The sequence below is a fragment of the Thamnophis elegans genome, chromosome 6, assembly GCF_009769535.1.
Source record: "Thamnophis elegans isolate rThaEle1 chromosome 6, rThaEle1.pri, whole genome shotgun sequence".
NCBI classification, from domain to species: domain Eukaryota; kingdom Metazoa; phylum Chordata; class Lepidosauria; order Squamata; family Colubridae; genus Thamnophis; species Thamnophis elegans.
The window spans coordinates 44792459-44806096 of NC_045546.1; the positions used below are offsets into that span (position 1 = coordinate 44792459).

A 13638-nucleotide genomic window follows, 5' to 3' on the forward strand; every position below is an offset into this window, starting at 1 on the left:
AAAAATATGGATGCATTAGCTTATACTGCAAAATGATTTTACATGTGTGTGATGATGTGAAATAAATTCAGTGACTTACGCATTTGCATTAGATATTGTGATATTAATATATAACTGCATCTTTGGGAGTGATGACATAATCCCATATATTGCTATGTTGATGTCACTTTGGTCTGTTATGGACACCATTGTCTCTGGACTTAATATTTCCTTCTGTGCATACAATTTTTAGGAGGGACAATATACTGAAGGGCCACAATGGCTATTATAGACAGTGCTTTTAGCTTGCTGAGCTGTCTATGGAGTTCTGAATTAACTTTTGCCAATACAATAGCTTCTACCACTGGGTCTTGAAGCTAGAAAGCTAGAGGGGGAGTAGAAAATGGGAAAGTTTCATTATATGTGTAGAAGACTTGTGCAATATTAAATTTTGCACTTAACAAAAAACGTTAATAAGAATCAATGATAATGTATTGAATATCCTGATTTAATTGTAATACATTTTTGTTTTGGTTTTCTGTATTATGTAGATATAACTTACCTGTAACATCCAACACAGCACTCCAAGATGTTTCCCCACTTGAACTTGTGGCAACACAAGTGTATGTGCCCATGTCAGATATCTAAAGACATGGAAATAAGAAATACCAATCGTTTGCTTGAAATATTCATTTAATCTTTTAAATATTTTTGTGAACTAAGAGGGTAGCATGATTCAGAATTATTATAAAGTGGAATACAATATTTCACAAAAAATAATTATGCATTTCATTAAGTAATTTTAAATAATTCCTTAATTTTATTTGACACATTTTCACATTTCCATCCCAAGTTATGTCCCACATAACTACTATCACTAGCTTAAAGTTACAATTTTAAAGGGAAATAATATAATAATTTTTTGAAATAAATATAATTAAGAAAGATCAGTAAAAGTGTAGACATCTACATGTGCTTGCTAATTGTTGGGAAACCATGACTATTCAAGTACATTGTTAATCTAGGTCCATATAACACACACATTCATTTCCTTTTAACTGTGTGAGAGCAAATTGCTTATTCAAATAATTGTATTTCTGAATTATATAATTGCTTTTATACATGATTATTTAAGCAAATATAGGTCATCTCAGCTGAAGTTGCAACTGGGGCATACGGTATATAGCATATTCCTCAGTGTATGCCTTCGATGTAAATTATAAACAGTATAACAATTCACACAATACCAATTAAACAGAATATGTATGATATATTTATCCTAAACTGCAATAATATACATTTGTTAAATTATCTTCCCTATAACTTTGAATTTAATCCTATTATCTTTATACAAAAAATGTTCTCAATTTGTTGAATAGACCAGAGAAACAACAAATTCATCATTCTTTCATTGACTGGTCTAAGTATGATAAGAGTTCTGCTAATCAAATAAATCAGTCCTTAGAATAGTTATCTTTTGAAGCATATTCTAATTTGTTTCTGTTCCACCTTGAATAAGTCATTTATAATTCCTATGATTAATCCATATATTAATTATTAGTGTTAATAATGTTCACCTATTTTCAAAGTTTAATCTAATATTTTTATTTATTCCTTCAAAATAAAAAGTGGCAAGTAACAGCATTATTCTAGCAAGGAAACTATTTGGCTTCTCTCTGAAGGCTTTTCAGTTCTATAATAATGGAGCTAATACTGCAAAAGTTGCCACATGTATATGTAGAAGAAGATTGATTGAGATTGATTGAGAGTTTATTTATATGCCGCCCTTTTCCCTGGGAGGACTCAGGGCGGCTTACAACTCGAAGGGGGGGGGGAGATGACACAATGCTGCGTTTATATTTAGATCACATGTGCTGTTATTGATTTGTTGTTTAATTGTTGCTACTCAGTTGCTTGATTCGTTTATATCTAATCCAATATTACTAAAGAGTTCAAGGAAATATATTGAAATCATATTGAAATATATATTATATTTGAGTAGCATAAATTTATTGTAAATATTATATTGAAATATTAAAAATCTTTTACTTAAAGTTCATATTTAAAATATAGGTGCTATTTCATTATAGCAAAATATAATGTAAAAATCTGTATTTTCACCAATTTACCACATTTGAGGTAAGTTTTGATATACAAAATAGAAAAGAAATAGTAATGCTTAATAAAATAGTGTATAACTCAAGTTAATTTATACCATTTCATAGTTCTCTGTATACCATTTCATAGTTCTCAATAATTGCTCCTACTGTGTTCATTTATTGATTCACATTTGCTGCATTTGGTTTTTCATGCCTCTCTTCTTTCAAATGTTTATCTTATGATTCATATCTTTGTCTTTCTGAGCTATAAATGTAAGTTCCTTTTCATATATTGTTACTCTCTTTTCTAGTTGGTCCACTTTATTCATCACCCACCCATTATTGATCCCATCTCTACTTGTTTTATTATGCACACTTAAATTCCTTCTTCCCATTTACCTTTATGTTTCTTCTGCAATACTTATTTTTGTAGTAACAAAGTGGACAAACTCAAACTAATAAACAACCATTTTTATTTCTTTTGATATTCAACTTCTACAGCAGACAAGATTCAGTTTAACACATTTATCAGATCACATTTTAATTCCCCCTTTTATTTACTTAATAACTATTTTAAAGTACACAAATTAGTCTATGCTTTAATATTTCATAATTTATGAGTATGTAGTAATTGTTCACACCATTTCCCCTGTCAGTCACAAATATTATGGTATTGATTAATTAATATTCAGATTTATATGCTCCATTAAATTATATCATTAATTTAATATTTGGTAGGAATAAGTTCTCTATAAACAACACAAAATATCATCTAATTCTCAAATAAGCATACTTTGAAGTCTCCAAGAGCATATGCCTTTAGCATCAACAGAAACTGTCCTAACATATTTTTATTTTAATGTATTAAAAAACAAAAGAATCATCACATATTCCTGGATTACTCTTGGCTCAATTATGAATTATTTGGTAAGCATTATCTTTATTTTCATGCATGATATGCTCCATATTACAAAATTCCTATTTTATTTAGCAATCAACTTTAATTCCACAAATATGCAAAAATTTCATGATTCAAATGTTTCACCTTGTCACATTTTCTCTCTGTGAGGATAGCATAAATGGCACTACCAAATTTTGCTGATCGTCATCTTGCATATATGTCGAGTTAAAATTCTGTTGAACACATTTCTAGATACATTTAACAAACCTATCCCTTGAAAATACTTCCTATACAGCTGGCTGTTACAGTTTATTAACACATACCAGAGACATCAGTGTATTTAATGGTTGGCAGTGTTCTTTTCGGCAAATGCTTTGCTCTTTTTATTTCAAAATGTTTCTTTCCTTTTTTAAAAGATGTGGCCAGAGTTCAGTTTTTGTTTCACGTTGTCCAAATTTTGCTCCACCATATTTCAGAGTCAAGATTTTCTTTTGAATAGTTTAGAAAATCATTTTTGTGATAAAGTTGGACAGTGGTTTTTATGTTGTCAACTCTTCTGTGCAAATCATTGTTCTATAGCCAACACTTACTTTGGTTATACTGGATTTGTGAATAACTATTTCAGTGTCAGCTATATTTTTCATCAAATCATCTGTATTAAACTTCTGCTGTGCAGGTATAAACAAAATTTGATCAGTTCCATTGAAGATTTCTCTTACTTTTTAAACTATTGCCTTGATTTCAACATACTAAGTAACTATTTACTTTACTTAACAGTTAAAATTGCTAGTTAGAACACTGCTTAGAGGATAACACGGCTGTCGAAAGTAAATATAACAAAATCATAACCTGAAAGTTTGTGAGACAGAGTATTTGTTCCCTATAGATTTTTTTAACCTGGCTAATTCCACAATAGCCCTAGAAATTCCATTTTGTAAAACCTTACTAAGAACTTCACTTAAAGAAAAAGAAAGGAAGGCATAAGAGATTAGGAGGAAAAGGAGGAGCACTGATTTAATAGCAAAATTGTCCAAAACTCTGCAATAGCCATATGCACAGTTTTTCTTACTTGGAGCACATAAAGAACTACACAGACAGAGTAACTAGGCATTTAAATTGGAATAAATATTTCAGAAATTGTGTTAGCTTCTGTTCATTAAGGGATTTTATTAACCCAGAATGCCTAAACTTCTACATGTAATGTATAATCAATAAATAATTAAGCAGCTCTCATTTAACTATTACTCTCTGATTTCAGAAAGGTAAATATGTTGTTACAACATATACTCACCCGTAAAGGTTTAATTTGCAAAGTTCCTTGATCTTGCATAAATGTCCTTGGATCTCTGCCAAGAAAAGTAAATCCTTCTTTTAGCCAGCTGATAACAGGCATTGGGTCACCAGTAGCTTTGCACTTCAGTAAAGCTGTTCCATCTACTGACAATGTCTGGTTTACAGGTCCCTGGAGAATGATGGGTGGAGGCCTATCTGTTAAAACTGAATTTAAATATATATATGTGCATATATTAGTAGATATCCTCTAGTATTCAGACTCAGATGCCACTATTTTGAAAAACATTTTCTAGAAAATCATATTAGTAGTTGCTAAGAGTGAGTTTGTTGTAGTAAAAGCAGTAGACAAGAAACTGGAAGATTGTGCACTCTAATACCACCTTAGACACAAAGTCAGTTGAGTGACCTTCGGCTAGTCACACCCTCTCAGCCACCAGAAGAAGACAATGGAAAACCAATTCCAAAATCTTGCCAAGAAAACTGCAGGAACTAGTCAACAATGATTCAAAGGCACAGAAAAAGAAAAAAAGTTTTCTAAAGAAGTAATATATTTATGTTGTTTATTACTGTGTTGTTTATTGAATTTGTTTATTACTGTGTTGTTTATTGAATTTGTTTATTACTGTGTTGTTTATTGAATTAAGTAATCCCCTTCAACAACTGTTCATTAAGTTGTACAATTACATATCTTGTATAATATAAAATGAAGGAATAAAATAAAAAAGAAAACAGTTTCAATTAACGTTACAAATCCTGTTTATAGAATTTGTATCAAAATCCTAATAGCATAAAAATATATTGCAAAATAATGAAAGCAAATTTTTAAAAAGCAATCTAAATTCCATTAGTAGTTCTACAATTAGGATTCTGCAACATATCATTTTTGATATTAAAAATCTTTTTGCAGTAAATCAAGGAAAAATATAAATACAAATGAATACATATTTTGTGACTTTGTAAAAATATGGTTAGCTCCAAAGTGACCTATACATACATGAGGAATATTATCCGTGAAATTACTTCCAGAATATTTCTGAATGTACAATGTACATTTCTTGGGAATGTCAGGAACGTTTTTCATATTCATAGCCTTCTGGATTAATGGATATATTGAGAAACTAATAAACTATTTATTAAAATGAATACAAGCCATCATTAAGGGTATGGTTTTCAGAAAATGTCTTTGAACAAGGTTGTAAAATGTATTTATATCCTTAAAAGACAGTATTAAAATTTTTATGATTTAGACATGTAAGACTACTTATTATTCATTTTGAAACTGAGCTATTTCATATATCTTGCAAGGTATTTTTATAAAAAAATATTGCAAGATTGTTGATTGTTTTTATAATTGTAATTTATTATTATTGTGAATGTTACTCAGAAAAAAAGAAGAAAACAAAACTAATTATTGTAGAAGACGATCAACACAGTCATTGTTCAAAAACATATAGAAAATGGTATTATTTTAATTGATATTTAGTAATGATTAAATATATCAGTTTTTTGATTAAAACAATAAAATAACACATAAACCCTTTCCAAATGAACAGCTGAGTCTTGTTGAAATGTAACAACCCTAAAATTTATTATAGTTGTATAAATATAATTGAATATTAATAAATTTGTGGAATGTGATAATCTTATCACTATGACTTGTCAATGTACTCTTTGTACTTGCTACTCTTTAATATTTGCTACTCTTTAAGCAATGTATTTGCTACTCTTTAAGACAAAGCCACAAGTTCCTTTATTTATCTTATATAAGCAATTACTTTCAAAATGAGTTCAAGCATTTAATATGGCAGTTCATGTATTGTATATATTTATACAAAAACAAACAAGGGGGAAAATACATGTATTTTAGGGGTTTTTTAATGTTTCCCTGATGGAGTAGGAAAAGAAACATACTTCATAGACATTTTATACAAATTTTGAAACTATTTAAAGTTTTGTAAACCGTGCTCAGACATTGGTACAGATTGCTGTATCTTTAATTATTGATTTGTTTTGACAAATTAACAAAACTTTTCTATAAAATTATTTTATTTTACATTTTTTCTAGTAGCTCTATAAAATTCCAGTAGATAGAAAAGCTAAATGAAATGTAATCTTTATATGAAATTCTTTATATAGTATTTTAAAATAAATCCATCTTTAAAAAGTGATTGTAGATGGCTATAGAAATCAAATAAATAAATAAAAGAAAATAAAAAAGATAAAAGGTGGCAAGAGTAACTAACCTAGGTGGGATTTTTATTTTAAATTTGTTTTTAACATTTAACATGCTGCGAATCAATCGGCATATAAATTTAACAAATACATAAATAGAAGTTGATAGATTATTGTTTGTGTTTCTCAGAAATAAATCCTACAATATAATAAAATTCTAATAACTCATGTGTCTAATTTGATTTACCCTGTTCACATCCTATTGCATTTAAGCTTTCTTCCAGTACCATTTGCAAACATTAACATGTCACGTCCTTTTGACCAATAACTGAATGTACTGTTTATTTTAATTACAGCTGAACTACTTATCAGTGAATGAAATATTACGACAGAAACATAGGGACATATTTTAAAAATACTGCTCTTCCATTACATAAATGTCTATGTAATCTTCATATAAAAATGAACTGTATCAAAATTTTGTCCTAAAGAATGAAAAAGGCAATATTTAAAGTGGGAACATAGCTATAGTTAACTTTAAAATTCAGGATTTAGCTGCATACTTTTAAAAATATAACAATAAGATCTTTTTAGTCAGGCATTATAGTATTTTGAGAAAAGAAAGCCCTGATTCATTCCACCAGAAAATGCTGTTGAAGTTTTACCTATAAATCTTGATGAATATCTGCTTATGAAAAACCAGATGTTTTGAAATTAGCCTTGCTATTTTTAATGAAACATCTGAGTATCTACAGAACTTATGAAACAAAATCTTTAACACAACATTTTAATAGTAAAACCTCTGCAGTCTGCCAAATAGGTATTTAATAAGATTGCAAAAACAGATGGCTCAGAATTCCCAGAAATACTAATCAATTTTGCATTGAATTATTTTAATATTAATGACAAAATAAAAACTTTTTGAAAAAAATTAAAATAAAGAACGCTCTTCCAAATTTTTTTATAAACATATAAAATAAAATATTATACAATACACTATAAAGATAATTTATCAAAATGTTTGACAACTATGCTAAATGCAGCTCAATGACTTTTACACTTAAACTGCAGATTCTCAAATATCCCATAGAGTGATTCATAATTATATACTTTTTAAATTGCCTTATCTAGATAAATGCCTCAATCTTCTTTCACTAAAGTTTTGATTTCAAGAATTAACCATAACTTTTTAAAAAATTCCTCACCAGAAATTATAATATAACGTTTAAAATGACTTAACAATATTGTAATGCAAAGTGCTATAAAAGGAAGTGTGTTAACTATTTATATTTCTACTTTAAGTAAAGGACCAGAAATTCAGCTCCTAAAATGGATCTATCCCTATTAATTTTAATAGGAAAAATAGGAAAAATCTGATTTTACCTTAATATCTAGGTCTTGCAACTAATAACTTGCAACTACTGCTTGTCAGCCTGTAGGAAAGTGAATGAAGTTAACTTCATTTTTCTGGTTGTAAGTTATAGTTTTCAGAATAAAAAGGAGGTCATGTATCACCTTACACATAATATACAGTGGGCTGTTGGGATTTCCTACAGCATCAACAGTGCCATAAAAATGTGGGTTTCATTATTTATCATATTTAGATACAACTTTTTAACTTAGGTTTATTCAAAGTCCACAATACAGATATAAAAACCTAAGGCATATGTGGAGTTTCCAATTTTACCTTTTTATATTTCTTAGCATAAATGTGTGGGATTATTATTCATGAATGTTCTATGAACAGTGAAAGTTTAATTAGCCATGATATAGGACACCAGGGATAGATTCAGACAATTTAGATGTTAATTATTATATTATGTATAGAATATTATTTTATATAGAGATAGTTCTCATTCAGTGACTACTACCGGTACCAGGCACTTGGTTGTTAAGCAAAAGTGAAAATTACATGACTACAACTTATGATTTTACTCCAGTTTTCCTTTGTTTGTTTTTTTGCTACTTCCTTCAGTAGAACTGGGTTTGCTTCTCTTTCTCTTTAAAACATTTTGGTATGGTGCAAATAAGCAACAGGAGAGAGATGCTGGAATGGACATAACTACATAGCTGCTAAACTGGGTGTTTGGTTTTTTTAGCATGGTCATAACTTTGGTCACTAAATGAGGCAGATGCTAATCAACAACTTACCTATTATTATACTCATTACATTATGTAAAAATTTCTGCTTCTTAGCTGACAGTTATTGTTATGAAAGAGATTTTATGCTGTTTCTGAAAAGTACCTTCAAGACTAAGAATCAATTCATTTGGTATAATTCATTGTGTCCAAAATAATTTCTACCCTTTGTCATAGGACATGTATATCTGGATGTATATGTATATTTCCTGTAACAATTGACTACATATAGGATTTTACTTTGGACTAAAGCTACATGCAGATTTAGAATTATATAATATGGGGATCACTTCTTTAGTTTAGTTCTTCCAGTAATTAAATACTTTCAGTAGCTATCAAAAATAAATACCATTAGGAAATAATTAATTATCTGCATATGAAATGTTCTAAAGAATCTCCACTTATCTTAACATTTGTCAGAGTGGGTGAATGAGTGAACAGGGTATTTGGTTTCAATTATCCTTGATTTGATAACTTCTTATTTAAACCATCCTGTCTTTTGGTCAATCCAAATAATTGTTTATATCTACAACAATTCATGATTTGGGATCATAAACATATATAAAGCAATATATAACAACAATAACAATACATCATGAAGGTTATTTCTTACCATCTGTAACTTCCAACTGAGCTTTTGCTAAGATACTTCCAGCAACTGTGAGTGCTTGACAGATGTAATAGCCTGCATCAGCCCGCTGAATATTTGTGATAGTAAGATCCCCAGTTGGTGACACAGAATACCTGGCATTAGGCTGGAGAGGCTGATTCGGAAATAGAAGATTCTGTAGAGGTAATGCAGATCATTTAGTTCAAAAGCTGAAACACTAATGATTTTCTAAGTAACAGCAGCGTTCTTCACAATGGGCACATTGTTATGTACATATCACTTACACTTCCTCTGAGGTAAGTTGGTACAATTTTTAATTGGAATTTCTTTATATAATTTTTAATATGATAGATGCAGAGTTTTATTTGTAAAATATGATTTTCCTTACTGATAAAATATTGAGCTAGATTTTGTAATTTGGATAGTATTTAGGCTATTGTTTTTTTTTAGGACATTTAAAATGGTTTTCTTAAAGTTCCCAAACACAACATAATTTTAGAAATCATTTTAATAATTTTAGAAAAACAAGTAATTACATATGTACTTTTGTCAGAAGATACTATATTTCTAAAAAGAAAATTATATTATTTGCCCATGTGTATTTAAATAATCTGATATTAGTGGGACATTGTTATGATTTTTCAGGAGACTGCCCTATAGTAAATTCTATATGTTATTAAATGGTAATGCTGAATGTAAGAGCTAAAATTGTAAATGTTGACTATGTTTTCACATGGACTTCATAAATAATGAATATTTTTTCTAATAACAAATCATAATAACATGTTCCAACCCCTCAAACCGCATCTATGGTATGATTTAGTGAATGTGGGGATCCAGTTAACAACAGAATCAGTTATCTAAATACAATATTGCAAAGAACGTGGTTCACTTATTCAGGAGTATGAAAATATATTTCTGCAATCAAACAGAAAATAAAATATACATATTCTTTAGTATAAGTTTGCTGCATTTTATGGAATATGATTAAAAATGAAATAGCTACTAAATACAAAGAGTTATACAAACTGCCATCATGAAAAATCCAGGGATAGTTATTACATCTCCTATCCAGTTGACAACAGTTAGTAAAAGAGTAAAAAGAACCAGTCCAAGATAAGAATTTCTTAAAACAGGGCACAAGGGACGGGTTACATGGAGAGAGGTTTTTCTACGGACCAGAGAGGGCATAGTTTTGTGTGCTGCCTTCATCCTAAAGATGGGACTGGTCCATGGACTGGGCGTTGGGAACCCCTGCCTTAAAAATATATTATTAAGCTAATATAAATAGCGGAAAGCCACACGATCATAATATGATCATGATTATTGAAGACAATTGTGTTTTCTTTTTCTTTATTCTTTCTTTTTGAGATAGGAAATGTAAAATTGAATGACAACTAGGTACTCAAATTTTTTGAAAAAATATTATAATTTATTATTCAATTTAGGCAAAATGGAAGTAACATGCCTTTGATATTCATGATAAAATGCAATGACAGGACTTTTAAACATTTAAAAGGTTGATGTCTCCCTACAAAGACCAGACATTTTTATAAGTGGAAACATTAACCTGGTTAACCTCTGTTGCTTTACCGAAGCTCAATTAAGAAAACAACACGTGGGAATAATGAATCACATTGAACTATGTTTCAAGGTTTGATTATAAACAACTGAGGTATCAATTTTTATGTTACATTTATTTGCCAAAAAGAGAACATTTAAGCCCTCTGGGAACTTGGTCTCAATATTGTAATTAATTCTACAGGTTTGTAATTAAACAGCTTCAACATGTTACAATCAGTAGGTAACAGCATTCAATTAAAGAAGCAAGATACATTTTCACCTTAAAATGTTTTACCCTTGAAGTAATACCAATGAAAGTGGATAAAATAGGGTATTAACACTTTTCAATTACACTAAATGACTGTAATCCTGCAAATGATATCCTACTTTAATTAGAACTCTTCTCTTTATTACATCATGATGGATGTCCACTTTATTAGATTCAAGTGTGGCACTATAAGCCCACTTTACATAAACATTACCATGTTATTAAGACTTTAAATAACATATTTAAAATGTTTGTTAACAATTGTTGTTTTAATTTTTAAAATGGCATACATTTTCTCTTCCAAGCAATTTTCTCAACAGCAAGCCAAAAATAATTTTCTTCATAATGAAACCAACTTTTAAATTGTATGAATCAAGTCCTTCACACTGCACATTGAAGTAAACAACTAAAAACCTGACAAGCTTTGAAACAAAGAAAAACACAACTCTTTGTAGAAGAAAATGTTGCATCCTCATCTGTTATTTTCTAATGTACAATGGTTACATTGAAAAATGACAGATGAATTATTATTCATTTCATAAAGTGTGTCAACTTATATATTTTGTAGTTTAACTCATATATAACTGAGATAATGTTTCAGTGCCTCAATCATATGGGTACAGATTTTCATATAAGCTAGCAATCCTCAAAAAGACAGAAATTTTCCTATTCCATTGAAAATGGCTGTTGTGGTTTAGAATGTGGAGAACAAGGCTAAATTTAGTGAGACAAAGGGCTAGCATAATATTTTATTCCAAAAAACTTACTGGATAGCAAAATAATCATTGATATAATGATTCTATGGGACCAATTCAATATGTTTCAGTCTTAAAAATAAGTTAAGATTATTATTATTTCATTAGTATCGCCATTACTGATATAAATAAATAGGATAATTGTGCCTCTTTGCTGGGACTGCCTGCAAATTGGAACATAATCTGCATATGCCTTTCAAGTTAACGGTTTTTTTTATTCTTTGAGGAAAACTTCTGTTATGCAGATACCCTACCTGATACATTGGTACCAAAGCCTTGTATACCTCTAGTAATTAAATAATTAATTCTCATTTAAAGAACTTACCTGGCTGCCTTCTTTTTGCCAAAATACTGCTGGCTGAGGATTTCCTTTAGTTTCACATGGGAATGTTACTGTTCTTCCTTGCGCAACAATCTGATCACGTGGCCTTACCACAAACTGTGGAGGTGCTATGAGGTGAGAAGACAAAATAAGATATTAAGAGGTGAAAGGTTTTAACAACTATATCAAAAAGTTAAAGGTCACAATATTTTCAATTTCAGAAATCAACGTTGATTCAAAAAAAGTAAAAATTGTAAGTTAGCAAAAGCTGAATTAAAGAACAAGGACTACATTTTTTAAAAAGAAGTATATATACAGCATATCTTGAGGTTTTACTCTGTCAAAGTGTGGTTCTAGAACTTGTACAGCATACTTTAGGACCATAGGATGACTATATACAAATGGAAACTGCAGTATAAATTTCTAAGAAATATCTTACAAATTCCACAGTGCCCTCCATTTTGAGACCTAGATCAAAACTAAGATTTAGCTATTTTTTAAACCTATTGGTAAAAACTAACTTTGTCAACTTTGATACTAACAATAATTTTAGGCAGATGGAGGAGATATTTGCTAAGCAAGCTGCAGCAGTACCAAGTGACAACAACATTAAGTAGAAGGAGTATGAGAAAGGCCTGATGGAAGAAAACTAGAGACGATGTGGAAAGTAAAAGCCAAAGTAATCCAAGTGATGGTAAGAGCACTCAGGGCTGTGACTCCTAAGCTGGGAGAGTGATTCTAATAGATCCTATGAACGTCAGAGCTCTATGTTCAAAAGAGTGAAGTGTTAGGGACAGCTAAGATACTGTGCAGAACCCTCAAACTTCCATTTCTCTGGTAGAAAACTTGAGATTCCTCTATTTTCAATGGTTCATAGAAGTAGAGACACCTAATGAATACATACAAAGAAACTTTATTATTGTCTGCATAAACCATATCTAATTGCTTCAAATTTAGAATTTTAGTGGTGCTTTTCATTAATTCTTGCCATTTAACTTTAGTTAGGGGTATTATCTTAATATTGAACAACAACATGACTTTATTGCTTGTTTTTAGGTTACTCGTATTTCAGGCTTTAGCTCTATTTAAGTACTAATACTAATAGCACATTCGAATATTCTAATAAATGGAAAGAATGCATTGTTGCTCGTTTGATGTTTCTTTCTTTTTATTATATTGGGCTGTGACTTATGCAAAGATAATACTGTTATTAATACCATAGCACCCGCACATGTTAAATGAAGACATCCATGGCTTTTTCCCATCAAAAATCCCAAAGATTTGGAATTCGGAGTTATATATTTCTGAAAGGTTAACAGTTTAACATTTATTATTTCCAGTTTATTCAGAAATAAGCATGCAAAAGTTGCAGATTTCATCTCATCTGTTTTCACAAGTTAAATATGTGCAACTTTATTTTATGGTGTAAGGCACTATATCATAAACTAAGACAACTTATATCAAAGATGGACAAGCTCAGATTGTGGATTTTCTAGAAATCTTCCTGTAATATAATGATTTGGAAAAAGGCTATCTT

The 13638-nt window shown here is 29.8% G+C and overlaps 1 protein-coding gene across 1 annotated transcript in view; it reads right to left on the reverse strand.

The window, feature by feature from the left end:
- Nucleotides 1-13638, reverse strand: part of ROBO2 (roundabout guidance receptor 2) — a 372890-nt gene that overhangs the window by 85781 nt on the left and 273471 nt on the right. Inside the window, 4 exon segments of the mRNA XM_032220136.1 lie at nt 542-623; nt 4271-4476; nt 9197-9368; nt 12105-12229. Coding sequence (XP_032076027.1) covers nt 542-623; nt 4271-4476; nt 9197-9368; nt 12105-12229 — 585 coding nt within the window.